The 26862-nt window shown below is 41.2% G+C and overlaps 1 protein-coding gene and 2 pseudogenes across 1 annotated transcript in view; all 3 read left to right on the top strand.

The window, feature by feature from the left end:
• Positions 1-26862, top strand: part of CAGE1 (cancer antigen 1) — a 61329-nt gene that overhangs the window by 24633 nt on the left and 9834 nt on the right. The window contains exons 10-11 of the mRNA XM_074038897.1: positions 9143-9247; positions 10161-10231. Coding sequence (XP_073894998.1) covers positions 9143-9247; positions 10161-10231 — 176 coding nt within the window. The remainder of the gene's footprint in view (positions 1-9142; positions 9248-10160; positions 10232-26862) is intronic.
• LOC102115121 (probable inactive 1-aminocyclopropane-1-carboxylate synthase-like protein 2) lies at positions 21509-24255 on the top strand (annotated as a pseudogene).
• Positions 24594-26342, top strand: LOC102147289 (small ribosomal subunit protein uS3 pseudogene; annotated as a pseudogene).

Consider the following 26862-nt stretch of genomic DNA (forward strand, 5'->3'; position numbering starts at 1 on the left):
TATTTACCCACAAGAATATAGAATTGAAGTTTGCATTTTTGGGTTTTGAAATCTTAAATATTGTCCCACCTCGTTTCTGTTAAGACTAATCAGATTTATCTCCTTCCAAATGCAGAAATTAAAAGAAAAAGTGCTGTTTTTTCATAGTAGATGAAGTACACTAATACTGTTGCATATGCTACAGTAATAGCTATGTACAACAACCATGGTTAAGGTGTGCTTTAGGCAATAACACTCATAACGTACTTTAGATGGTGTTGTAAAGATAAAGGCAGATAAAATAGGAAAAATATGTTAAAAGAAAATGAAAATGTGATCTTAGAATCTAGATAGTTATAGAGCAATTTTGGAACTCAGTTGGATCTCACTAAAATGAAAACGTCTAATTAACATAAGGAATTTTTATAGGAGTTAATTAGATAAGTCTACCATCATATTTTTTAAATGGTTAAAAGCAGCATTCTATACCAAATTCATTACATACAACTCACCTTTAATAGAAAAGAAACTGTCTAATAACATGAAGTTTCAAAGCTTTCCTCTTTTCTAATTTTTTTTTTTTTTCATTTAAGAAGTAATTATTGGCTGGGTGCAGTGGCTCACGCCTGTAATCCCAGCACTTTGGGAGGCCGAGGAAGGTGGATCATGAGGTCAGGAGTTCAAGACCAGCCTGGCCAAGACAGTGAAACCCCATCTCTACTAAAAATACAAAAAATTAGCCGGGCGCGGTGGCAGGCATCTGTAATCCCAGCTACTTGGGAGGCTGAGGCAGGAGAATTGCTTGAACTCAGAGGGCGGAGGTTGCAGTGAGCTGAGATCACACCACTGCACTCCAGCCTAAAAAATAGTAATTATTATTGACTTCTCAGAAAAGATTAAACAAGCTAATCACTAAGGAGCTAGAAAGCGAAACAAAATATAAACCCTGCTACTAAGGAGTCTAGAAAAGAAGATAAGATACATAAATAACTGTTTATCAGGAGGAAGGGGAAAGTTTTTAGAGAAGAGGTACAATGACTGGCATCTAACAGAGTGGATACTTGTCTGAGGACTAGAAGAGGTTATTTCTAAGTGCAGGTTATGAAGGAGATGGCAGTTGGGTCTTAAAGACCAGTAAAATTTGGGCATAGGGAACCAAGAGGACAGCATACAATACATTCTGTTGTCCATTAGCAGTACCTATGCTTCAGGCCCTGGTGATACAAAGATGATGATGAGAGTGACCAGTAGTGTTCCCAGCAGTGGGAACTGGAATGGGAACAAGGTCACAAATGGCAGAGTGTCAAACACACCATATCACCTTTAAAATGCACTGTGGGCTTTGCTGTACAAACCCTATCTCAGAGTATCCAAATAATTGATGAGGGAGAGTTCTTTATTGAAGAATGTAAGCTATTAAAAGCCGAAGAAAAGATAAGTTTAGAAAATTATATTTTGCACTCCTGAATAGATTAAGGAATGTAAGCAGCTATCATAATGGCTGCTAAAACCTTTAGGTTCAAGATTGATAAGGAGTTTTTAATGAATGAGTCGTATTGACCAAAATTTGAACCCACTGATGAATCTCAACCCCACTAATGGTGAGACAGGCAGACCTGTGCCCCTTGACATGGTGCAGAGGAAGCACACAACACCATCCACAAGGCTTCTTACCAAAACTGCTGAATCCAAAAGCTAGCATATAGACCTAACTACCAGCAGACAGGAACTACAGTGGGTAAAGAAATGTACTTGATCATACCATAATGACAAATCCTGAATGCAGAGGACTCTAATAAATAAATAATTGGCACAAGAGAAGGGAAGGAGAGGGGAATAACTGTTATAGACTAAGAGAGGCTAGAGACTTAAAGGACAAATCAGCCAGAGGCAGTGTATGAAACTCAACCAACCACTATAAAAAGACATTTGTGAGATAATAGAAAATTGAACTCAGCATATTAGATAATATTACGAAATTATTGTTGATATTGTTGATTTTAATAGATGTGATAGTGGTATCATTGTGTTTTTAAAAGCCCTTCTCTGTTAGTATTACATTTGCTTGTTTGTTTTTAGAGATGGAGCCTCGCTCTGTTGCCAGGCTGAAGTGCAGTGGCACTTCAACCTCTGCCCCCGGGATTCAAGGGATTCTCCTGCCTCAGCCTCCTAAGTAGCTGGGATTACAAGCGCCCACCGCCATGCCTAGCTAATTTTTGTATTTTTAGTAGAGACAGTGTTTTGCCATATTGGCCAGGCTAGTCATGAACTCCTGAGCTCAGGTGATCCACCCGCCTCAGTCTCTCAAAGTACTGGGGTTACAGGTGTGAACCACCACACCCATCCTGTTAGTATTATATTTTGAAAAGTATTTATGAATGAATTAATATGATGACAAGGTTTGCTTTAAAGTACTCCAGGAGAACAAAAAGGTGGCATAGTAGGGGTAGGAGCAGAGTTGGAGAAAGATAAAACAGTAATGGAAAATGTTGGTAATCGTTGAAGTTATGTGATGGAAATATGGAGGTCCATTATGTTATTCTTTAGACTTGCATGAAAGTTTTCAAGATAAAAAGGGTTTTGTTTTTATTGTTTGGAAGTGCAGAATGTACTCCAGAAGATTCACACCTCATTCTCTAAGGAACTCTGGGCCAGCAAGGTGTGGCCGCTGGAGTGCAGGGTGATGCTCATGCTTCCCCTGGCACATCGTCGTGTGCTTCCCTCATGTCCTTCTGACCCCTTGCTGTTGGCTCCTCTTCACAGTTCTGACCCTGCCATCTGCTCCATTTACAGCCTGTCCTCCTCCATCCTGAGACAGGGTCCTTGACTTCAGCTTTGCCTTCCTGCTGGCTCGAGCATCCTGGGTGTTTAACTGTCAAGTGCAAAATGTCTCCTGGTCCAGGAAGACCTTGATACAGTCAGAGATTTGATCACTGGGAACAAGGCAAAAGTCCATTTAATGGTATTGATGTTCAGAGTTCAAATAGGCTTATAGTAAGTTCCTCCTAGATCCCATCTTCAGTAAAATAGATACCTTCTAATACAAATGAGATATCCTCTCACTAGTATTATCGAGTAGTTAAAATTTACAAACCAAAATCTGTCCTAAAACATACCACTTCAATATGGCAATCATATATTACATAAAACATTTACCTAATTTATTATTTTGGTAGCCTTTAAAATTAATAGTTTGTTAAATTGTAAAGAAGTCACAAGAATAAGAAAGGAATAGGCAAAGTGGAAAATTACTGCTCTAGGAAAAATTTTCCAAGTGAACCAAAAGAAAACAATCAAAACCCAGTACCTTGCGGTCCACTTGAACGACAGAAGGTACCTGCCAGTATCTGAATTTGGCACGGTGTTACCTTGAGTATACTTTATAGTTTGCCAGCCTCTCTGCCACTGACCAGCCTCCTAAGGAAGAGACTAGAGTCATCACTAGAACTTGGGTCACACAGGTGGGAGGGCTGTCCTGCCGGATGGAATCTTAAATTCTTAGTTTACATAGATGTCAACTTTACCATCTGTTTTCTTGTTCTCTCAAGCATCCTGGCATTTTACAGTAGTCCTTCTGATACTCTGACCCTCTCCCTCACCTTCCTGGTTCTGATTTTCCTAATTTCCTTTCTAAAGCAAGAGTGGGAAACAATATTTGCACCATAGGTCCTTGCTGAAGGATATCACATCAATCTATTTCCTGACCAGCTCTTGGCAAGAGCTTAAGAGCTCTTGTATCTCTGAAGGATAATCTTTGCAGTTCTTTTGTTCCTCTAGTAGTAATCCTCAGTTTAGAAAAAATACATTTTACATCTTGATGGAATTCTTATATGTACACACACACAGCTAAAACATTGGGTTTTAAAATTCTTTTTTGTTCTGTTCCATTTCTTTTTTTATGTTGGTCATAAATTCATTTTACCACTTAGTAAAGAGTCATATCCTGAATCATGTTCATGATCTGAAAGCTGCTGCTTGGAACATGCTATCTTGGCCCTCACAGAATTGCCTTTACTGAGCCGTGCTCTGATGTTAGACCCTCAACAATCCGAGGAAACATCCTTCTCATTTGCTACGGAGACGTGGTTGTTTCACTTGGGTGAGAACTTCCTTAGAGATCTCGGGCGCACTAGGACAAGCTTCTCCTTTAGAAGCAGGTATATTTTCATCACATAAATAATGACAACCAGATTCATCATTATTTATGTAACTGACCAGATTTCCATTTCGTTTTAGCTATGAAGAAGTTCATTAATAAATATGGCACTGGAGTGTAGGTCTTAGTTAGCTTCGTATCTGCATGTTGTTCCTCACCTGCTCTATATATTCTGGCTTAATGTTTAGTTTCTGATTGATATTGTATTTGTTTGTTTGTTTTTTGAGACAGAGTCTTGCTCTGTCATCCAGGCTGGAGTGCAGTGGCATGATCGTGGCTCACTGCAACCTCCACCTCCTGGGTTCAAGTGATTCTCCTGCCTCAGCCTCCCAAGTAGCTGAGAATACAGGCATGCACCACCCCACCCGGCTAATTTTTTGGCATTTTTTAGTAGAGACGGGGTTTCACCATGTTAGACAGGCTGGTCTTGAACTCCTGCCCTCAGGTGATTCGCCCACCTTGGCCTCCCAAAGTGCTGGGATTACAGCCATGAGCCGTCGCGCCCAGCCAGGTTTATATTGTATTGTATGTACACAACCTCAAAACCTTTATGTGGAGAATTGGAAACTCAATCAGTCAATTTTCTTCCCATATCTCAATCTGCAAGCCTATTAATAATGATGGCTGATTTATCCACTGTTCATGGTGAATGTTATGTGTACCTTGACATACTTTCCCTCTAAGTTGACACTACCAGAATGTAAGACAACCCTATATGAGGAAAGTGTGTTAATGCAAGTAAAAGCCTCTTAGCAAACCTTGAATTACAACCTAGATAGAGCTAAATACCCTGGCTTCACCATATAGCCAGGCCACCTGCACCTCAAATCATGGAGGGCCTCATAGAAGGTGTGTGGTAGCAGGATAATGGCACCCCCAAAAATTTCCACACCATAGTTTCCAGAACATGGCAGAATGGACTTTGCAGATGTGATTAAATCAAGGGCCTTGAGATTCAGGGGTAGATTATCCTGGATTGTCAGGGTGGGTCCAGTGTAATCATGAGTTCTTAAAAGTAGAGGACCTTTCCCAGACATGTCAGAGGGAGATATGACTACTAAAGAATATTCAAAGCTATAACACTTGCTGGCTCTGAAGATGAAGAGAGGGGACCTAAGCCAAAGATGTGGGCAGTGTTTAGAAGCTGGAAAGTCTCCCCTAAGGCCTCCAGAAAGGAGCACAGCCCTGTTGACACTTTGACTTTAGCCCAGTGAGACCTATGCCAGACTTCCCACCTACAGAACTATAAGATAATCACTTTGTGTTGTGTGAAGCCACTAAGTTTGTGGTAATTTGTTAGAGCAGCAACAGAAAGTGAATACAAGATGTATTGACCTCAGTTTTTTAGTGATTTGGATTTCACTGCCTCATAATACATTGAAGCAAATTAATATATTATTAACTTGGAACTGTGTCCACGAATTTGGGATACAGAGAGGAGCAAACCCAGGATATGTTTGGAGGGCTCATGACTGAGCAGTCTTACCTGGACCGAGTGAACCTCATCTTGGCTTCTCTGCCTCTCGCTGGCTGTCATCCATGCTGCCCAGGGAGCAGCTCTCCAAGAGGACTTCCTCCTCTGCTATGTCAAATGTCTGTTGCTGTGAACATGACCCAACATGGGTGTCCAGCCTCTGCCTAACTCACCCCTGCCCTTAGAGCCTGCATCTTCAAGGCAGTCAGTGAGGCCCATCACAACTTCTGTGGGTCTGTGTCTACGCTGTGTGCTGCAGCACAGGCCACTCAGGAAAGGAGGTGCTGAAGAGGTGGGAGAGATACTTAACATCATTAAGATGTAAATTAGGCCGGGCATGGTGGCTCACACCTGTAATCTCAGCACTTTGGGAGGCCGAGGTGGGTGGATCACCTGAGGTCAGGAGTTTGAGACCACCCTGACCAAGATGGTGAAACCCCATCTCTACTAAAAAATACAAAATTAGCTGGGCATGGTGGCACATGCCTGTAATCCCAGCTACTTGGGAGGCCAAAGCAGGAGAATCGCTTGAACCTGGGAGGTGGAGGTTGCAGTGAGCCGAGATCGTGCCACTGCACTCCAGCCTGGGCAGCAAGAGCGAAACTCCATCTCAAAAAGAAAAAAAAAAAAAAGAAAAAAAAGATGCAAATTAAAACCACAAAGAATACCACTGCACCCCTTTTAGAATGTCTAAAATTAAAAAGACTGACCGTACCAAGGCTTGGAGAGAATGTGGAGCAAATACAACTCTCATTCGCTGCTGGTTGGGATGTAAAATGGTCCAACCATTTTGGAAAACATTTTGGCAATAGCTTTAAAAGTTAAACACACACCTACCATTATTCTACTGCTAGTTTTCTTTTTTTTTTTTTTGGTTGTCGTTTTTAAGAGACAGGGTATCTCTCTCTCACCCAGGCTGAAGTGTAGTAGCGCAATCCTGGCTCACTGCAGCCTCCCACCTCAGCCTCCAGAATATCTGGGACTACAGGTGTACATCACCAGCCCTAGCTAATTAAAAAAACTTTTTTTTTTTTTTTTTTTTGTAGAGCTAGAGTCTTGCTTTGTTGCCTAGGCCAGCCTCAAACTCCTGAGCTCAAGCAATCCTCCCGCCTCCGTCTCCCAAAGCACTAGCATTACAGGCATGAGACACTGTGCCTGGCCTACTCCCAGATATTTACCCAAGAGAAATGAAAGCTTATGTTCATACAAATATGTATGAGGTCTTTGTAGCTTTATTTATAATAAACAGCCCAAATCAGAAAGCAACCCAAATGTCTGTCTACAGGTGAATGGGTAAATCCATTGTATATATTCATTCAGTGAAAATACTACTCAGTCATAAAAAAAGGATGAACTACTGAAACACATGCAACATAGAAGAACCTCAAAATAAATATACCAAGTGAAAAGAACTAGACAAAAAAAGAGTAAATACTGTTTGGTTCCATTATATAACATTCTAGAATATACAAAGTAATCTATGATGACAGAAAGCAGATCAGTGGTTGCCTGGGACTGGCAGAGTGTGTGGGGGTCAAGGAAGGCAGATGGGCAGGAGGGAGGCGTTGCTGAGTGGCAAGAGGAAACTTCGGTTGTGGAGGGTGCTGGGTAGGCTCATTATCTTGATGATGGTGATGGTTTTGGAAGCATATTTGATATATATATATATATATCAAAACTTACCTAACCGCAGCCTGGCCAACATGGTGAAACCCCGCCTCTACTAAAAATACGAAAATTAGCCAGGTGTGGTGGCATGCACCTGTAGTCCCTGCTACTAGGGAGGCTGAGGCAGGAGAATCACTTGAAGCCTGGAGGCAGAGGTTGCAGTGAGCAGAGATTGCGCCACTGCACTCCAGCCTGGGTGACAAAGCGATACTCCATCTCAAAAACAAAAACAAACAACAACAACAACAACAAAACCTTACGAAACCGTACACCTTAAATATGTGTTATTAATCATATGTCACTTATACCCTTAAAGCAGTTAAAATTTGTACTTTAGCAGACACTTACAATGTTGTATTTCTTTTCATGATACTCTAAAAACCCGGCTTCTGCAGAGCAATTCCTTTATCTCTAAAATAAATATTATTCTGTAAGGAAGCTTTTGCTATTCTTTCTTTAATCTGAGGCTAGCAAATTTTTAAAAAATCAATCTGCAGACTTAAAAGGATTGTTATTTTGATCTTGAGAGCTATTAAATAATTCAAAGTGTGCCATGAAATCTATGATGAAAAATAGAAACTGAGAAGGAATTCCACATTGCTCCAGTCAAGCGTCATGAAGCAGAGTGGAACACCCCCTCCAGGACGTAGTGAGGAGATGCAATGAAAAGAGCCTAACATTAATAGCTGAGAAATATGGATTCTAGCATTTTCTACTTCAAAAATCTTTTAAATTATCTTCACTTTGGTTCCAACTGTTAAATTGAAGTAATAACAACTGGATTAAGTACCTTAAATAATGTATGTTGTTAGAGAAGTGGGACCACTGATTTGATATTGTCCTCATTACTTTATTCATATAAGAGAAAGTAAGTTGCTGTTTCTGCTGCAAATTTGCTCTGTTATCGATTCCTCTAGGGTTCTTCACTACAGACACATAAGTGTATTTAAAACATTAGGCCGGGCGTGGTGGCTCACGCCTGTAATCTCAGCACTTTAAGAGGCCGAGGGGTGTGGATCACCTGAGCTCAGGAGTTCAAGACCAGCCTGAACATGGTGAAACCCCATCTCTACTAAAAATACAAAAATTAGCTGGGCATGGTGGCGCACACCTGTAATCCTGTCTACTCAGGAGGCAGGAGAGTTGCTGGGAGGTAGAGGTTGCAGTGAGCTGAGATAGCACCACTGTACTCCAGCCTGGGCAACAGAGCGAGACTTCATCTCAAATGAATAAATAAAATAAAAAATAAAACATTAGATGATTAAAAGTCATCTAACATTGTTTTTTCATGTTTATAGTTTTTCTTCTATAACTGCTTTGAAAATTAAGGTAACTGCTAGGGAAACTTGTGAATACTATTTCCTGATAATTAATTTTAGATGTCACATAATTTTTCATTTTTAATGGCTTTCTTGCAAATAAAAATTGGACCATAGGTCCGAAAATGGAATACATTAAGCTGAACCTTTTTAAAAACTTGCAGTCATTTATGCAAGGGAGAGTATTTCTCAAACCTGAAAACATCAGTGCTTTACTTCATGTAGAGTCAAATATGCCTATGCATTGGCTATATAAGGAAAGATGATAAGGGGCTGATAAATATTTGTGTGTACCAATAGGTGTTCAGTTGTTTGCAGTGCTGTTTTATAGTATAAAGAGAAAAGGTAAAACCCCATTATAATTTTTGTTTATCTGTTCTAAGTGCAGTCTAACCATTATCTGGTTCATAGCCTCTCGTGCTTCACCTATGGTTTAGAAGAATATTGGAATAAAGTATTGCTCACTTTTCTTGTTTGTTCTTGGCATCCATATATAGCTTTCGTGGCAGATTCCAGGTTAGTGTTTTTACTGATGTTTCTCCATAGATCACAAAATTGGGATGTCTCCTAGAGTCAAAAGAAAGCCACTGCAACAGACTCATTGAAGAAAATGACAAGTATCAAAGACATTTAGGCAGCTTAATAAAGAAGGTACACATTTTTGTTCCTTTGTTTTTTGAGATAAGATCTCACTCTGTCACCCAGGCTGAAGTACAGTGCAGTGCGAACTACAGCCTCAACCCCCTGGGCTCAAGCAAGCCTCCTACCTCAGTCTCTTTAGTAGCTGGGATTATAGGCATGTGCCACCACTCCTGGCTAATTTTTAAACTTTTTTTGTAGAGATGTGACCTCACTATGTTGCATAGGCTGTTCTCAACCTCCTGGTCTCAAGCAATCCCTCTGCCTCGGCCTCCCAAAGTCCTGGGATTGCAGACCTGAGACACTGCTCCTGGCCTGGTACAAATTGTCTTACAGAAATATTTGTGCCTTTGAAAAACTATGCCAAATATTAATAGGATTTTAGCGCTAAAAAGGGTCTGTGGGATGATGTAGCACATTTATATTAATCCCTTTTACTTCATAATGACATTATAAAACACCCCCATTATCCTTTTAGCTGAAAGCTATCGAAGATTGTTGTGTGCGTCTCTCCATTCTGCTGTTGGCAATTTGAAATCTTAGTATTGCTACTTCGCTTTCAGGATAATTCTAAATCTTGCCAACTTAGTGTTCTAGTTTACCTTATTAAAACTGCATTAACTTTAACCAAATGAACTACAACCCTTAGTTGATGCATATAGTGCTTATTTGGAAGACAACTGGATTATAGTTGACTCACTACTGTTGTCCATTTTTTGGCACTTCACGTTTCCTTCATAATGAATGGGCACGTTATAATAATTTTTTTCATATTCCTGATTTCAAAATGTAAGGAATCTGTTTTGCCTATTGTGAAAGTTTCATTAATAGTCAAATAATTAAATTTCAATTTGTAGTAATAAAAAAGGAAAAAAAATTAAAATTCTAGAATGAAAAATAATTGGTTTAGCTTATTTTTTTCAAGGTTACATCATATGAAGAAATCATTGAATGTGCTGACCAAAGGCTTGCAATATCCCACTCCCAGATTGCACAGTAAGTTGAAAAAACGAATCCTTAATTTTGTGAATATTTACTAATACCTTAGTCTTTGGATTCTAAATTCTTTTTTTCAGACTCCTAGAAAGAAGAAAAATGTGCAGTTTTATGAATTAGGTTCATTCTTTATTAATAGAGGTAGACTGCTTAATGTCTGGACTACTTCAACAGTTAAGCAACCAGATTTTCATCTTCCTTTCTCAGAGCTCCCCCTTGATTTAAAGGTTTGATGAAGGAATTAATAAGAAACATTCAACAATTTTAGAGGATATTTTCATAGTATTCAAGTAAAATCTTGCAGTGCTTAGAAATTACTCACAAAAAGATATTGAATGCACACCAAATTAAAGATATTCATACATATATCAAGAAGGAAATAAATTCTCTCATGAGAATGGGATTCAGCATGAAACACTGCAAAATTTGTGTTCCTAAACTCTGCATAGTTCTTATTTGTTCATTATACTCGTTTCTAATATGCTGCTGCTTCCATCCTTCCCCCAATTTCATTTATGCTGTGCTGGCTATCACTGGAGCTTAACAAAAGGTCTAATTTTATAGAGACAGATCCCCCCAAATATGAGCTTTCTATAAGCCTGCCTCACCCAAAATAATTAAAAGTACATGCATTTGTATCTTAGAAAGTTTGCTTTTGGTTTTCACAATTGTTATAAGCAGAACAAATGTCAAAAAAGTTTCCCATTTTTTCAAACTAATGCAGGCAAGTTTTAAATTTGAAGAGGGGAGAGGATGTTGTATACTCAGGAAATGTAAAATTTGATTCCTCTTCAGCTTATAACTATGGAAATTCAGCCAGTGCTCAATCACCATAGGCTAATGAAATATCAAAATTAAAAAACTAATATTTTTAAAATAGTATCAAACTATCATTTTGTTCTTACTGCTTTGCCTCAGTTATTTTTAATTTTTTAATTTTATTTTTTATTTATTTTCTTTCCATAGGTTATTGGGGTATAGGTGATATTTGGTTAGATAAGTTGTTTTGTGGTGATTTGTGAGATTTTGTTGCACCCATCACCCAATCAGTATACACTGCACCATATTTGTAGTCTTTTATCCCTCATCCCCCTTCCACCCTTCCTCCCAACTCCCCAGAGTCCCTTATATGATTCTTATGGCTTTGCGTCCTCATAGCTTAGCTCTCACATATCAGTGAGTACATACGATGTTTGGTTTTCCATTCCTGAGTCCTTCACTTAGAATAATAGTCTCCAGTCTCATCCAGGTCACTGCAAATGCCATTAATTCATTCCTTTTTATGGCTGAGTAGTACTCCATCATATAGATGTGTGTGTGTGTATACATATATATAATAAAAGTTTCTTTATCCACTCGTTGATTGATGGCATTTGAGTTGGTCCCACGATTTTGCACTTGTGAGTTGTGCTGCTGTAAACATGAGTGTGCAAGTATCTTTTTCATACAATGACTTCTTTTCCTCTGAGTAAATACCCAGTAGTAGGATTGCTGGATCAAATGGTAGTTCTACTTTTAGCTCTTTAAGGAATCATCTCCACACTGTTTTCCGTGATGGCTGTTTACATGCTAGTTTACATTCCCACCAGCAGTGTAGAAGTGTTCCCTGATCATCACATCCATGCCAACATCTACTGTCTTTTGATTTTCTTATTATGGCTGTTCTTGCAGGAGTAAGGTGGTATTGAATTATAGTTTTGATTTGCATTTCCCTGATCATTAGTGATGTTGAGCATCTTTTCATATGTTTGTTGGCCATTTGTATATCTTCTTTTGAGAATTTTCTATTCATGTCATTAGCCCATTTTTTGATGGGATTGTTTATTTTTTTCTTACTGATTTGTTTGAGTTCCTTGTAGATTCTGGATATTTGTCCTATGTCAGATGTATAGAGTGTGAAGATTTTCTCCCACTCTGTGGGTTGTCTGTTGACTCTGCTGACTATCCTTTTGCCATGCAAAAGCTCTTTAGTTTAATTAAGTCTGAACTATTTATCTTTGTTTTTATTGCATTTGCTTTTGGGTTCTTGGTCATGAAATCCTTGCCTAAGCCAATGTCTAGAAGGGTTTCTCCAATGTTATCTTCTAGAATTTTTATGGTTTCAGCTCTTAGATTTAAGTCCTTAATCCATCTTGAGTTGACTTTTGTAAAAGGTGAGAGATGAAGATCCAGTTTTATTCTCCTAGATGCAGCTAGCCAGTTATCCCAGCACCATGTGTTGAAAAGGGTGTCCTTTCCCCACTTTGTTTTTGTTTGCTTTGTTAAAGATCAGTTGGCTGTTTAAGTATTTGCATTTATTTCTGGGTTCTCTATTCTGTTTCATTGGTCTGTTTGCCTATTTTTATGCAAGTACCATGCTGTTTTGGTGACCATAGCCTTATAGTATAGTTTGAAATCAGGTAGTTTGATGCCTCCAGATTTATTCTTTTTGCTTAGTCTTGCTTTGGCTATGCAGGCTCTTTTTTGGTTCCATATGAATTTTAGAATTGTTTTTTCTAATTCTGTGAAGAATGATGGTAGTGTTTTGATGGGGATTGTATTGAATTTGTAGTTTGCTTTTGGCAGTATGGTCATTTTCACAATATTGATTCTACCCATCCATGAGCATGGGATGTGTTTTCATTTGTTTGTCATCTACGGTTTCTTTCAGCAGTGTTTTGTAGTTTTCTCTGTAGAGGTCTTTCGACGCCTTGGTTAGGATTTTTGTTGTTGTTGTTGTTGTTTGTTTCTTTCTTTTTTCTGGTTTTTTTTTTTTTTTTTGCAGCTATTGTAAAAGGGCTTGAGTTCTTGATTTGATTCTCCACTTGGTTGCTGTTGGTGTATAGAAGAGCTACTGATTTGTGTACATGTATTTTGTATTAGGAAACTTTGCTGAATCCTTTTTTTTTTTTTTTTTTTTTAGACAGAGTCTCGCTCTGTCGCCCAGGCTGGAGTGCAGTGGTGCCATCTCAGCCCACTGCAAGCTCCGCCTCCCGGTTCACGCCATTCTCCTGCCTCAGCCTCCTGAGTAGCTGGGACTACAGGCGCCCACCACCATGCCTGGCTAATTTTTTGTATTGTTTTAGTAGAGACAGGGTTTCACCTTGTTAACCAGGATGGTCTCGATCTCCTGATCTTGTGATCCACCTGCCTTGGCCTCCCAAAGTGCTGGGATTACAGGCGTGAGCCACTCTGTGCCCGGCAGGCCTGCTGAATTCTTTTATCAGTTCTAGGAGCTTTCTGGAGGAGTCATTAGGGTTTTCAAGATAAATGATCATATCATCAGCAAATAGTGACAGTTTTACTTCCTCTTTGCCAATTTGGATGCTCTTTATTTCTTTCTCTTGTCTGATTGCTCTGGCTAGGACTTCCGGTACTATGCTGAAGAGGAGTGGTGAGAGTGGGCATCCTTGTCTTGTTCCAGTCCTCAGAGGGAATGCTTTCAACTTTTCCGCATTCAGTATTACGTTGGCTGTGCGTTCGTCATAGATGGCCTTTATTACATTGGCGTATGTCCCTTGTATGCCAATTTTGCTGAGAGCTTTAATCATAAAGGATGCTGGATTTTGTCAAATGCTTTTTCTGCATCTATTGAGATGATCACATAATTTTTGTTTTAAATCTTTTTTATGTAATGTATCACATTTATTGACTTGCATATATGAAACCACACCTGCATCCCTGGTGTGAAACCCACTTGATCATAGTGGATTATCTTTTTGATATGTTGTTGGACTCTGTTAGCTAGTATTTTGTTAAGGAGTTTAGCGTCTGTGTTCATCAGGGATATCAGTCTGTAGTCTTTTTTGATTATGTTCCTTCGTGATTTTGGTATTAGGGTGATACTGGCTTCATGGAATGAATTACGGAGGGTTTTCTCTTTATCTTGTGGAATAGCGTCAAAAGGATTGGTACCAATTCTTCTTTGAATGTCTGGTAGAATTTTACTGTGAATCCATCTGGTCCTGGACTTTGTCGGTAGTTGTTTAATTACCATTTCAGTCTTGCTGCTTGTTATTGGTCTGTTCAGGGCATCTAATTCTTCATGATTTAAGCTAGGAAGGTTGTATTTTTCCAGGAATTTATCCATCTCTTGTAGGTTTTCTAATTTATGTGTGTAAAGGTGTTCATAGTAGCATTGAATGATCTTTTGTATTTCAGTGGTGTCAGTTGTAATATCTCCTGTTTCATTTCTTAATGAGCTTATTTGGATTTTCTCTCTTCTTTTCTTGGTTAGTCTTGCTAATGGTCTATCAATTTTATTTATCTTTTCAAAAAACCAGCTTTTTGTTTCATTTATCTTTGTATTGTATTTTTTGTTTCAATTTAATTTAGTTCTCTGGTCTTGGTTATTTCCTTTCTTCTGCTAGGTTTGAGTTTAGTTTGTTCTTATTTCTCTACTTCCTTGAGATATGACCTTAGACTGTCAGTTTGTGCTCTTCCCGTCTTTTTGATGTAGGTGCTTAGGGCTATAAACTTTCCTCTTATTGCCGCCATTGCTGTATACCAAAGGTTTTGATAGGTTCTATCATTATTGTAGTTCAGTTCAAAGGATTTGTAAATTTTCTTCTTGATTTAGTTTTTGACCCAATGCTCATTCAGGAGCAGGTTATTTAATTTACATGTATTTGCATGGTTTTGAAGGTTCCTTTTGGAGTTGATTTCCAGTTTTATTCCACTGTGGTCTGAGAGAGTGCTTGATATAATTTTAATTTTCTTAAATTTATTGAGGCTCCTTTTATGGCCTATGATATGGTCTATTTTGGAGAAAATTCCATATGTTGTTGAATAGAATGTGTATTTTGCGGTTGTTGGATGAAATGTTCTGTATATATCTGTTAAGTCCATTTGTTCAAAGGTATAGTTTAAATCTATTGTTTCTTTGTTGACTTTCTGTCCTGATGACCTGTCTAGTACTGTCAGTGGAGTACTGAGTCCCCCACTATTATTGTGTTACTGTCTATCTCATTTCTTAGGTCTATTAGTAATTGTTTCATAAATTTGGGAGCTCCAGTGTTTGGTGTATATATGTTTAGGATTGTGATATTGTCCTGTTGGACAAGGCTTTTTACCATTATATAATATCCCTATTTGTCTCTTTTAAATGCTGTTGCTTTAAAGCTTGTTTTGTCTGATATAAGAATAGCTACCCCTGCTCACTTTTGGGTCCATTTGCATGCAATGCCTTTTTCCACCCCTTTACTTTAAGTTTATGTGAGTCCTTATGTGTTAGGTGAGTCTCCTGAAGGCAGCAAACAGTGGTTGGTGAGTCCTTTTTTTTCTTTTCTTTTCTTTTCTTTGTTTTTTTTTTGTTTGTTTGTTTGTTTGTTTGTTTTTGAGACAAGAGTTTTACTCTTGTCACCCAGGCTGGAGTACAATGGTGCGATCTTGGTTCACTGCAACCTCAGCCCCCGGGCTCAAGCGAATCTTCTGCCTCAGCCTCCCGAGTAGCTGGGATTACAGGTGTGCACCACCACACCTGGCTAATTCTGTATTTTAGTAAAGATGGAGTTTCACCATGTTGGCCAGGCTGGTCTCAAACTCCTGACCTCAGGTGGTCCACCCACCTTGGCCTCCCAAAGTGCTGGGATTACAGGCATGAGTCGCTGCACCTGGCCAGTGAGTTCTTATCCGTTCTGTGGTTCTGTATCTCTTAAGTGGAGTGTTTAGGCCATTTATATTCAATGTTAGTATTAAGATGTGAGGTACCATTGCTTTCATCATGCTATTTGTTGCCTGTGTACCTTGGTTTTTTTTATTTTTTGTTTTTGTTTTTTAAATTGTATTTTTGTTTTATAGGTCTTGTGTGATTTATGCTTTAAAGAAGTTCTGTTTTGATGTGTTTCCAGGATTTGTTTCAAGATTTAGAGCTCCTTTTAGCAGTTCTTGTAGTGGTGGCTTGGTAATGGGGAATTCTCTCAGCATTTGTTTGTCTGAAAAAGACTGTATCTTTCCTTCATATATGATGCTTAGTTTCACTACATACAAAATTCCTAGCTGATAATTGTTTGGTTCGGGGAGGCTGAAGATACCCCAATCCCTTCTAGCTTGTAGGTTTTCTGCTGAGAAATCTGCTATTAATCTGATAGGTTTCCTTTATAGGCTACCTGGTGCTTTTGTCTCACAGCTCTTAAGATTCTTTCCTTCATCTTAACTTTAGATAACCTGATGACAGTGTGCCTAGGTGATGATCTTTTTGCGATGAATTTCCCAGGTGTTCTTTGTGCTTCTTGTATGTGGATGTTTAAGACTATAGCAAGGCGGGGGAAGTTTTCCTCGATTATTCCCTAAATATGTTTTCCATACTTTTAGATTTCTCTTCTTCCTCAGGAACACCAATTATTCTTAGATTTGGTCATTTAACATAATCCCAGACTTCTTGTAGGCTTTGTTCATATTTTCTTATGATTTCTTTCTTTGTCTTTGTTGGACTGGGTTAATTCAAAGACCTTGTCTTCTAGCTCTGAATTTCTTTCTTCTACTTGTTCAATTCCATTGCTGAGACTTTCCAGAGCGTTCTGCATTTCTGTAAGTGTGTTCAATGTTTCCTGAAGTTTTTATTTTTTTCTTTATGCTATCTATTTCCTTGAATATTTCTCCCTTCCCTTCTTGTATCGTTTGTTGGATTTCCTTGAATTGGGCTTCACCTTTTCTCCGGTGCCTCCCTGATCAGCTTAATAACTAACCTCCTGAATTCTTTTTCAGGCAAATCAGGGATTTCTTCTTGGTTTGGATCCATTGCTGGTGAGCTAGTGTGATTTTGGGGCATGTTAAAGAGCCTTGTTTTGTCATATTACCGGAGTTGGTTTTCTGGTTCCTTTTCATTTGGGTAGGCTCTGTCAGAGGGAAGGCCTAGGGCTGAAGGCTGTCATTCAGATTCTTTTGTCCCATGGGGTGTTCCCTTGATGTTGTAGCAGGAAAAGCCACAGACAAAACCCCTCAGACAATGAGTTAAAGAAGGAAGTGGGGGAGAAAAGAAGAAGGAAGGGGTTTATTCAGCCGGGAACATCGGCGAGACTCCTGTCTCAAGAGCCGAGCTCCCCAGTTGAGCAATTCCTGTCCCTTTTATGGGCTCACAACTCTAAGGGGGTCCATGTGAGAGGGTCGTGATCAATTGAGCAAGCAGGGGGTACGTGACTGGGGGTTGCATACACCGGTAATTAGAATGAACAGAATAGGACAGGGATCTTCACAGTGCTTTTTTATGCAAATAACCGATTAGGTCAGGGGTCGATCTTTAACTACCAGGTCCAAGGTGTGGTGCCAGGCTATCTGCTTGTGGATTTCATTTCTTCCTTTTAGTTTTTACTTCTTCTTTCTTTGGAGGCAGAAATTGGGCATAAGACAATATGAGGGGTGGTCTCCTCCCTTAATGTGGTACTCTCCCCGTTTCCCTGTGGATGTGGCTTCTTGTGGGCCTAGCTGCAGTGATTGTTATCTCTCTTTGGGGTCTAGCCACTCAGCAAGTCTACCTGGCTCTGGGCTGCTACTGGGGGTTGTCTGCACAGAGTCCTGTGATGTGAACCATCTATGGATATCAGCTGTGGATATCAGCACCTGTTCCGGTGGACATGGCAGGGGGTGAAATGGACTCTGTGACGGTTCTTAGCTTGGGTGGTTTAATGTTTTATTTTTGTGCTGGTTGGCCTCCTGCGGGGAGGTGGCGCTTTCCAGAGAGCATCAGCTGTGGTAGTATGGAGAGGAACCAGTGGTGGGCAGGGCCCTAGAACTCCCAAGAATATATGCCCTCTGTCTTCAGCTACCAGGGGTGGATAGGGAAAGCCCATCAGGTAGGGGCAGGGCTAGGTATGTCTGAGCTCAGACTCTCCTTGGGCAGGTCTTGCTGCAGCTGCTGTGGGGGATGGGGGTGAGATTCCTAGGTCACTGGAGTTGTGTACCTAGGAGGATTATGGCTGCCTCTGCTGAGTCATGCAAATTGTTAGGGAAGTGGGGGAAAACCTACAGTCACAGGCCTCACCCAACTCCCACACAATCAATCCAAAGGGCCTGTCTCACTCTCACCATGGCTCCTCTAACAGTCCCAAGTCTGTTTCCAGGCAGTGGGTGAGCAGGGCTTGAGAACTTCCCCAGGCTACCCACCTCCCAGCTGTGAAAGAACAGGGCTTTGGTTCTTTTCCCTCCTGTGGAGTCTGCAAGCCAGATTCCCACCCTCTCCCATGTTCTGGCCAGGAGGCTCCTTGCTCAATTCAAATTGTTACAAAGTTCAGCTGGAGACTTCCTTCTCCCTGTGGCATTTTCCCCCCGGCCTCTGGCTGCCCTCCTAAAGGGTCCCTGTGGAGCCAGGCAGGAATGGCCTGCTTGGGGACCCAGTGAACTCCCAGGGCCTTTCCCACTGCTTCCTCTACCCCTGTATTTCACTTGGCTCTCTAGATTGACTCAGCTCCAGGTAAGGTGAGAAACTTCTCTCGCAAACTAGACCTTCATTTTCTTCAGTGCGAGTGTGTGTTCGGGAGCAGAGGCTCTCCCTTTCCCAGTTCCACAGTTTGGGCACCCACAGGATTTGGGGTGTCTCCCGGCTCCTGCAGGAGCAGTCTGCTTCCTTCAGAGGGTCCGTTGGTCCTCTCAGGATTCCTGATTTGTTCTTGCAGTCATTCTGGAGCTAAAATTCATGATGCGAGCCTCCACACACTGCTCTGTCCGACCCAGTCAGAGCTGCAATCTTGTCCTGCCTCCCATCTGCCATTATGATTGTCGCAGTTATTTTTAAATTAAAAAATTTAAATGTTCTGCGGGGCTTGGGTGGAAAGAAAAAAAAAATTTGATGTATATTTCAGTTGAGTGGTTGACCCAATTTGTGTTGAAGAAGAGACCAAAGGTCAAAATCTGAATTTAGGCTTTATCATAAGCATTGTCAACTGTGACTGCTTATTAGAATTTTCTCTTTCTTTCTTTCTTTCTTTCTTTCTTTCTTTCTTTCTTTCTTTCTTTCTTTCTTTCTTTCTTTCTTTTTTTTGAGACAGTGTCTTGCTGTCTTGCCCAGGCTGGATTGCAGTGGCACAATCTCGGCTGGAGTCAGTAGCACAATGTCTGCCTCCCAGGCTCAAGTGATTCTCCTGCCTCAACCTCCTAAATAGCTGGGACCACAGGTGTGCACTACCACCCTGGCCTTTTTTTTTCTTTTTCTTTCTTTCTTTTTTTTATTTTTAGTAGAGACAGGATTTTGCAATGTTGGCCAGGCTGGTCTCTCACTCCTAGCCTCAAGTGATCCATTCACCTCCCTCCAGTGATCCATTCACCTCAGCCCCCCAAAGTGTGGGGGATTACAGGTATGAGCCACCGTGCTCAGCCAACTTTTTTGTTTTTTGAGACAGGGTCTGACTCTGTCTCCCAGGCTGGAGTGCAGTGGTGCAGTCTTGGTTCACTGCAATCACCAGCTCCTGAGCTCAAACGATCCTCCCACCTCAGCCTCCCAAGTAGCTGGGACTACAGGCATGCACCACCATACCTGACTTTTTAAAAAATTTATTTATTTATTTTAGAAACGGGGTCTCGCTGTGTTGTCCAGGCTGGTCTTGAACTCCTGGACTCAATCAATCCTACCACCTTGGCATCCCAAAGTGCTGGAATTATAGGCATGAACCACTGCACCCAGCCCTGATTTATTTTTTAAAAAATCAAATCTAGTCTGTTATATCCATGAAGAACAGTATTTTTGTTTAATTATAGTGAATTAGCTTTAGTCTCATTAAAAGATATACACTGCTTCAAAAATCATCAGGCTGTTCTGCCTATGGAGTAGCCATTCTTTTATTCCTTTACTTTCTTGATAAACTTGCCCTCACTTTATAGATGCAACTAAAATTTTAAAAAAAATTATCAAATACATCATCAGAACAATGTTCTTTTAAATTGGTGCTAGTCTATTGATTCTGCTAAAATTTAATAGAGTTTGAGGTATTGTTCTTCAAATGCATTCATAGGTTATACTGTAATTTTTCAATGCATAGGCCTTGGACTTTAGAAACAGCTATTTACTACAAAAGCTATTGGTGACATTTTATGTTTCTAAAAGACTAAAATAAAACTACTTGGCGAAGTCCACCCTGTATATGCAACCAGAGTGATCTTTCTGAAATATAAATATGAGTATGCCATTTTGTATCTTAAAAAAACTTTAGTGGTTTTCCATCACCTTAGGTAAAAGCAAAAATCCTTACCATGGCCTACAGTCTTCTTCCTGATCAAGCTCCTCCCTGCTTCTCTGATCTCATCTTACCATTCCCTGACTTGCTTTTGCCACACTAGAGATATTATACTTTTTCAAATGTACCATATTCCCTTTGCCTCCAAGTTTTAGCATGTTGTTCTACCTGGAATGCTCAGGCTGTCTTCACCCCCATTATCTTGTACTATCTTCATATCTGCTGAAATGCCATTTCCTTAGAGATACATTCACTGCCCTCTGAGTCTGAATTGATAGCTTTTCCACAATGCTAGAGATTTAAGTAGCCATGCATCTCTCCTTCCTGAATACCACTTTCTCTCTAACACTTTTGTCCAGATCTGTCTGTTTCAGATGTAGAAGTCCCTGCTCCAAACATTGCTGGTTCTGGAACACCTTCCTACAAAATGTGAGACTTGTTCTATCTATCTTAGTCCCCATCACAACCAGGTGAGAGGTGGATCCTCTCATAAAAATGTCCCAGTGGCTTCCCATTTTATCAAGCCCTGCTACCTTGTTATTCAAGGTGATCTTCTATTCCATTCCTACCCATCATGTGATCCCCGATCATAATCTGTAGTGTTTGAAGTCACTCATCAAAGTCTTCTGCATTAACTTATTTACTATTCACCATCCACAGAATGCCAACAGAGTCCTAGAAGAATACTTCCAGTGCCATATCTCCTACAGACAACACTGAATTCATAAATGACAGCTCACTGCCCTGTCACAGCAACTGTGATTTCTACCCACATGAAGCCACTGTAAATGCTTTTCCATGCAAAACCATATCAAAAATCACAGAAAATTTCAGTGTAAATCCACAATTTTTCTTTCAAAGTTTCATGATAGTTTGAGTACAGGATGATCAAAAAGTTTGATTGGATTGAACATTCTTTTAAAAATCCATGCGATTTTATACCTTGATCACAGAGAATAAGGTGAACATTTGTTTACACCCAAAACTTGTAAATCCCACAAAAAGCTGCATTTCAGTATATAGTAAAAATATTAGTACTGCCCTTATTTGTAGTCACAATCCCGTTGTGTTTCTTTGACTTGTTTTTCTTTTTCTTTTTTTGACATGGAGTCTCACACTGTTGCCTGGGCTGGAGTGCAATGGTGCCATTTCAGCTCACTGCAACCTCCGCCTCCTGGGTTCACGTGATTCTCCTGCCTCAGCCTCCCAAGTAACTGGGATTACAGGCACCCACCACCATGCCCAGCTAATTTTTTTGTATTTTTAGTAGAGACGGGGTTTCACTATGCTGGCCAGGCTTACTTTTTCACGAAAAAAACGTTGACATAAATACAGCCAACTGGTCTTCAACAAAGCAAACAAAAACATAAAGTGGGGAAAGGACACCCTATTCAACAAATGGTGCTAGGATAATTGTCAAGCCACATTTAGAAGAATGAAACTAGATCCTCAACTCTCACCTTATACAAAAATCAACTCAAGATGGATCAAGGACTTACATCTAAGACCTGAAACCATAAAAATTCTAGAAGATAGCATCGGAAAACCCTTCTAGACATTGGCTTAGGCAAAGACTTCATGACCAAGAACCCAAAAGCAAATGCAACAAAAACAATGATTAATACATTCAATGAGGAGAAGGGCGACAGAGCAGGTCCCTGAGCACTGACAATCATGGACAGTTTCCTCAGTCAGGCTTTAGGTTGGAGAGAAGATAAGTGAAAACAGAGACAGAGGTGCCAGCCAGCCTTCAGGGGCCACTACAGATACCCGGAGTATGAGTCATCATTCAGACACCCTTCCTGTGCCCTCTGGCCAGACGAGAGGCCAGGTCCTCAGAGACCAGAGCATCTATACCCAGCTGTTGGAGATGATGCTGCACTTGCGGCAGACCATGAGGGAGTACTTCGAGTACAGCTGACAGCAGGCAGGGCCTGCCGCTGGAAGAACAGAGGCACGCTCGGGCCGTCAGTGAGCAGGAAGCCCTCTGGGTCGCTTAATGTGCCAGATGATCCAGCTCCTATAGTCTGGGGTCACGAGTGGCCTGGAGCTCCAAGTGCGTTTTCCTTCCCAGGACTCTAGGGGTGATGTCAGATATGGGCAGGGGGCCCAATTGCCCGGGCAGCCTGATCTAGTTCCCCAACTGAGTGGTTGTGAAGCTGCCTTCGTCAGCCGTGACCTGTCCAACTGTGGGATTGACATCTCTGTCTTCTATCAGTCGAGCTTCCAGGGCTACAGTGCCTATCATAAAGACAAATATCATAAAGGCAAGAACACCTTAGGCTTCGTTAACCTTGGCACCAGTGAGAACAAGCTCTGCATTTATCTGATGATTGAAAGATTGCAAGAAAGTAACATGAACTGGCCGGGCGCAGTGGCTCAAGCCTGTAATCCCAGCACTTTGGGAGGCCGAGGCAGGCGGATCACAAGGTCAGGAGATCGAGACCATCCTGGCTAACACCGTGAAACCCCATCTCTACTAAAAAAATACAAAAAACTAGCCGGGCGTGGTGGTGGGCGCCTGTAGTCCCAGCTACTCGGGAGGCTGAGGCAGGAGAATGGCATGAACCCAGGGGGCGGAGCTTGCAGTGAGCCGAGATCGTGCCACTGCACTCCAGCCTGGGGCACAGAGCAAGACTCCGCCTCAAAAAAAAAAAAAAAAAAGTAACATGAACTGCATTGAGGACATCTTGCTGCAGTACCCTGATTGGAGAGGGCACCCGTTCCTGCGAGAAGAAGTGGCCCGCTTCCTGACCTACTAGTGCAAGGCACCTGCCTGACTTGATACAGAAAATGTGGCTGTTCTAAATGGCTGCTGCTCTGTCTTCTCTGCGCTGGCCATGGTTCTGTGTAATCCAGGCGAGGCCTTCCTGGTCCCTGCTCCCTTCGATAGTGGCTTTGACTTTAGCTCCTGTCTGTACATGAAGGTTGAGTTGATTCCTGTCCACCTGGAGAGTGAGATCACTGTTACAAACATCCATCCTTTCCACCTCACTGTGGACAAGTTAGAGGAAGCCCTGCTTGAAGCTAGGGTTGAGGGGAAAAAGGTCCAAGGCCTTGTGCTAATCAATCCTCAGAATCCTCTGGGTGACATCTACTCCTCAGACTTGCGATGGAATACCTGGATTTTGCCAAGAGGTATAACCTACATGTGATCATAGATGAGATTTACGTGCTGTCTGTGTTTTTGATGAATCCGTCACATTCCACAGTGTCCTGAGCATGAAAAGTTTGCCTGATCACAACAGGACCCATGTGATCTGGGACACCAGGAAGGATTTTGGCATTTCTGCCTTCCGCTTTGGTGCTCTGTTGACACCCACAACAAGGAGATGTCTTCTGCTGTGAGCACCTTTGGCTACCTCCGCAGTATCTCTGGCATCACCCGGCACAAGCTGTGTCAGCTGCTCCAGAACACAGAATGGATTGACAGAGCGTACCTGCCCGCCAGTAACTACCGGCTCTGGGAAGCTCACAAGTACATCACTGCCAAACTGAAGGCATTGGAGATCCCCTTTCACAACTGCAGCTCTGGCCTCTGTGTCTGGATCAACTTGAAAAAGTACCTGGATCCCTGTGCATCTGAAGAGGAACAGCTCCTCTCGCTGCTTCCTGGACAACAAGCTGTTATCCCGTGGCAAAGCCTGCATGTATAAGGAGCCAGGCCGGTTCCACCTCATCTTTGCAGATGAGCTCCCCCGGCTAAAAATGGCCATGCATCAGTTATGTGGTGTGCTGCAGGAACAGAAGCAGGCTTTGAGAGTGAAGCAGTTGGAGGATGCATTGACGGAGTAGACTGTCTGCCTCCCAATGAGCAGCTCCAGCCCATCACTTGCTCAGGGACCCCCTAATGTCAGCCTCTGGTCCAGAAGGCTGGGGTGTATTTTCGTCAGTGCTGTGACTAAGAAAATGGTGGGCTCCTGCAGGAAGATCTCATCTGACCCAGTCATCACCCTCCTTAAGCTGAGTGCCTGCTGTCTTTGGAAGTTTTGCATCTTTTTAGTCTTTGCTAGCCATTATATATGCAAAATGTTTTTATTGGGGTTGGGGTGGGAAGGCTTGGAGGCACCTAGAGAAATAAGGGAAGCTCCCTGGGCCCCTATTTAGATGGTTTATTTTTATATTCAATATCGAATAAATTCTATATTCTCTTAAAAAAAAACTGATAAATAGGTGGAACTTAATTAAACTAAAAAGTTTCTGCACAGCAAAAGAAATAATCAGCAAAGTAACAGACAACCCACAGAGTGGGAGAAAATCTTCACACTCTGTACATCTGACAAAGGACTAATACACAGAATCTACAAGGAACTCAAATTAACAAGAAAGAAAAATCGCATCAAAAAGTGGGCTAAGCACATGAATAGACAATTCTCAAAAGAAGATATGGAAATGACCAACAAACATATGAAAAAATGCTCAACATCACTAATGATCAGGGAAATGCAAATCAAAACCACAATGTGATACCACCTTACTCCTGCAAGAATGGCCATAATCAAAAAATAAAAAAAAAAACAGATATTGTCAAGGATGCGGTGAAAAGGGAACACTTCTACACTGCTGGTGGAATTGTAAACTAGTATAACCACTATGGAAAACAGTGTGGAGAGTCTTTAAAGAACTAAAAGTAGAACTACCGTTTGATCCAGCAATCCTACTACTGGGTATCTACCCAGAGGACAAGAAGTCATTATTCAAAAAAGATACTTGCATATGCATGTTTTTAGCAGCACAATTTGAAATTACAAAAATATGGAACCAGCCCAGATGCCCATCAATCAATGAGTGGATAAAGAAATTGTGGTATATATATATACCAGGGAATACTATTCAGCCATAAAAAGGAATGAAATAAGGGCATTTGCAGCAACCTAGATGGAATTGGAGACCATTATTCTAAGTGACGTAGCCCAGGAATGGAAAACCAAACATCATATGTTCTCACTCATAAGTGGGAGCTAAGCTATGAGGACACAAAGGCATAAGAATGATACAGTGCCTTTCCTTTCGGCGGAGCATGGCGGCAGGATGGCCATGCAAATTTCCAAGAAGAAGTTTGTCACTGATGGCATCTTCTAAGCTGAACTGAATGAGTTTCTTACTCAGGAACTGGCTGAAGTTGGCTACTCTGGAGTTGAGGTGCGAGTTACACCAGCCAAGAGAAATCATTACCTTAGTCACCAGAACACAGAATGTTCTTGGTGAGAAGGGCTGGGGGACTCGGGAACTGACTGCTGTAGTTCAGAAGAGGTTTGGCTTTCCAGAGGGCAGTGTAGAGCTTTATGCTGAAAAGGTGGCCGCTAGGGGCCTGTGTGCCATTGCCCAGGCAGAGTGTCTGCATTACAAACCCTAGGAGGGCTTGCCGTGCAGAGGGCCTGCTGTGGTGTGTTGTGGTTCATCATGGAGAGTGGGGCTAAAGGCTGCGAGGTCGTGGTGTCTGGGAAACTCTGAGGACAGAGGGCTAAATCCATGAAGTTTGTGGATGGCCTGATGATCCACAGCAGAGACCTTGTTAACTACTACATTGACACTGCTGTGCGCCACGTTGCTCAGACAGGGTGTGCTGGGCATCAAGGTGAAGATCATGCTGCCCTGGGACCCAACTGGTAAAACTGGCCCTAAGAAGCCCCTGCCTGACCACGTGAGCATCATGGAACCCAAAGATGAGATACTGCCCACCACCCCCATCTCAGAACAGAAGGGTGGGGAGCCAGAGCCACCTGCCGTGCCCCAACCAGTCCCCACAGCGTAACAGGGTCTCATTGGCAGCTGTATTCTGGAGTCTGGATGTTGCTCTGTAAAGACCTTTAATAAAATATTGTACAAAGACAAAGAAAAAAAAAGAATGATACAGTGGACTTTGGGGACTTGGGGGAAAGGGTGGAAGGGGGTGAGGAATAAAAGACTACAAATTGGGTACAGTATATACTGCTAAAAATGTCAGGTAAAAGTAAATGGTGAATCCATGTTCTAATCCCTAGAATCTGTGAATGTTACCTTATATAGCAAAAAAGGGCCAGCTTTATATATAATAACAATTGTATCCATCATTGTTAGTTAGCATATTTAAAAAATTAAAAAAGAAAAAGCATATGATAATTTCGACAGACGGAAAAACCGTTTGACAAAATCCAACATCATTCTTCATGAGAAAACCTAAACAACCTAGGAAAAGAAAGGAACTTTCTCAATTAGGACAAAGAGCACCTACAAAAGCTTACTAACGTTATACTTAATGATGAAAGACTAAATGCTTTCTTATCATCAGGAACAAGACATTTCAGTACATTCACATTGTACTGGAAGTTCTGTCCAGTACAATCAGGCAAGAAAAATAAAATTCATCCAGACTGGACATGAAGCAAAACTGCATGTATTCACAAACACATGATCATCTATGTAGAGAATCTGATGGAATCTACAAAAAAGTTACCAGGACTATTAAGATTAGCAAGGTTGCAGGATCCAATATCAATATGTAAAAGT

This window comes from Macaca fascicularis, chromosome 4, assembly GCF_037993035.2.
Source record: "Macaca fascicularis isolate 582-1 chromosome 4, T2T-MFA8v1.1".
In the NCBI taxonomy this organism is placed as follows: domain Eukaryota; kingdom Metazoa; phylum Chordata; class Mammalia; order Primates; family Cercopithecidae; genus Macaca; species Macaca fascicularis.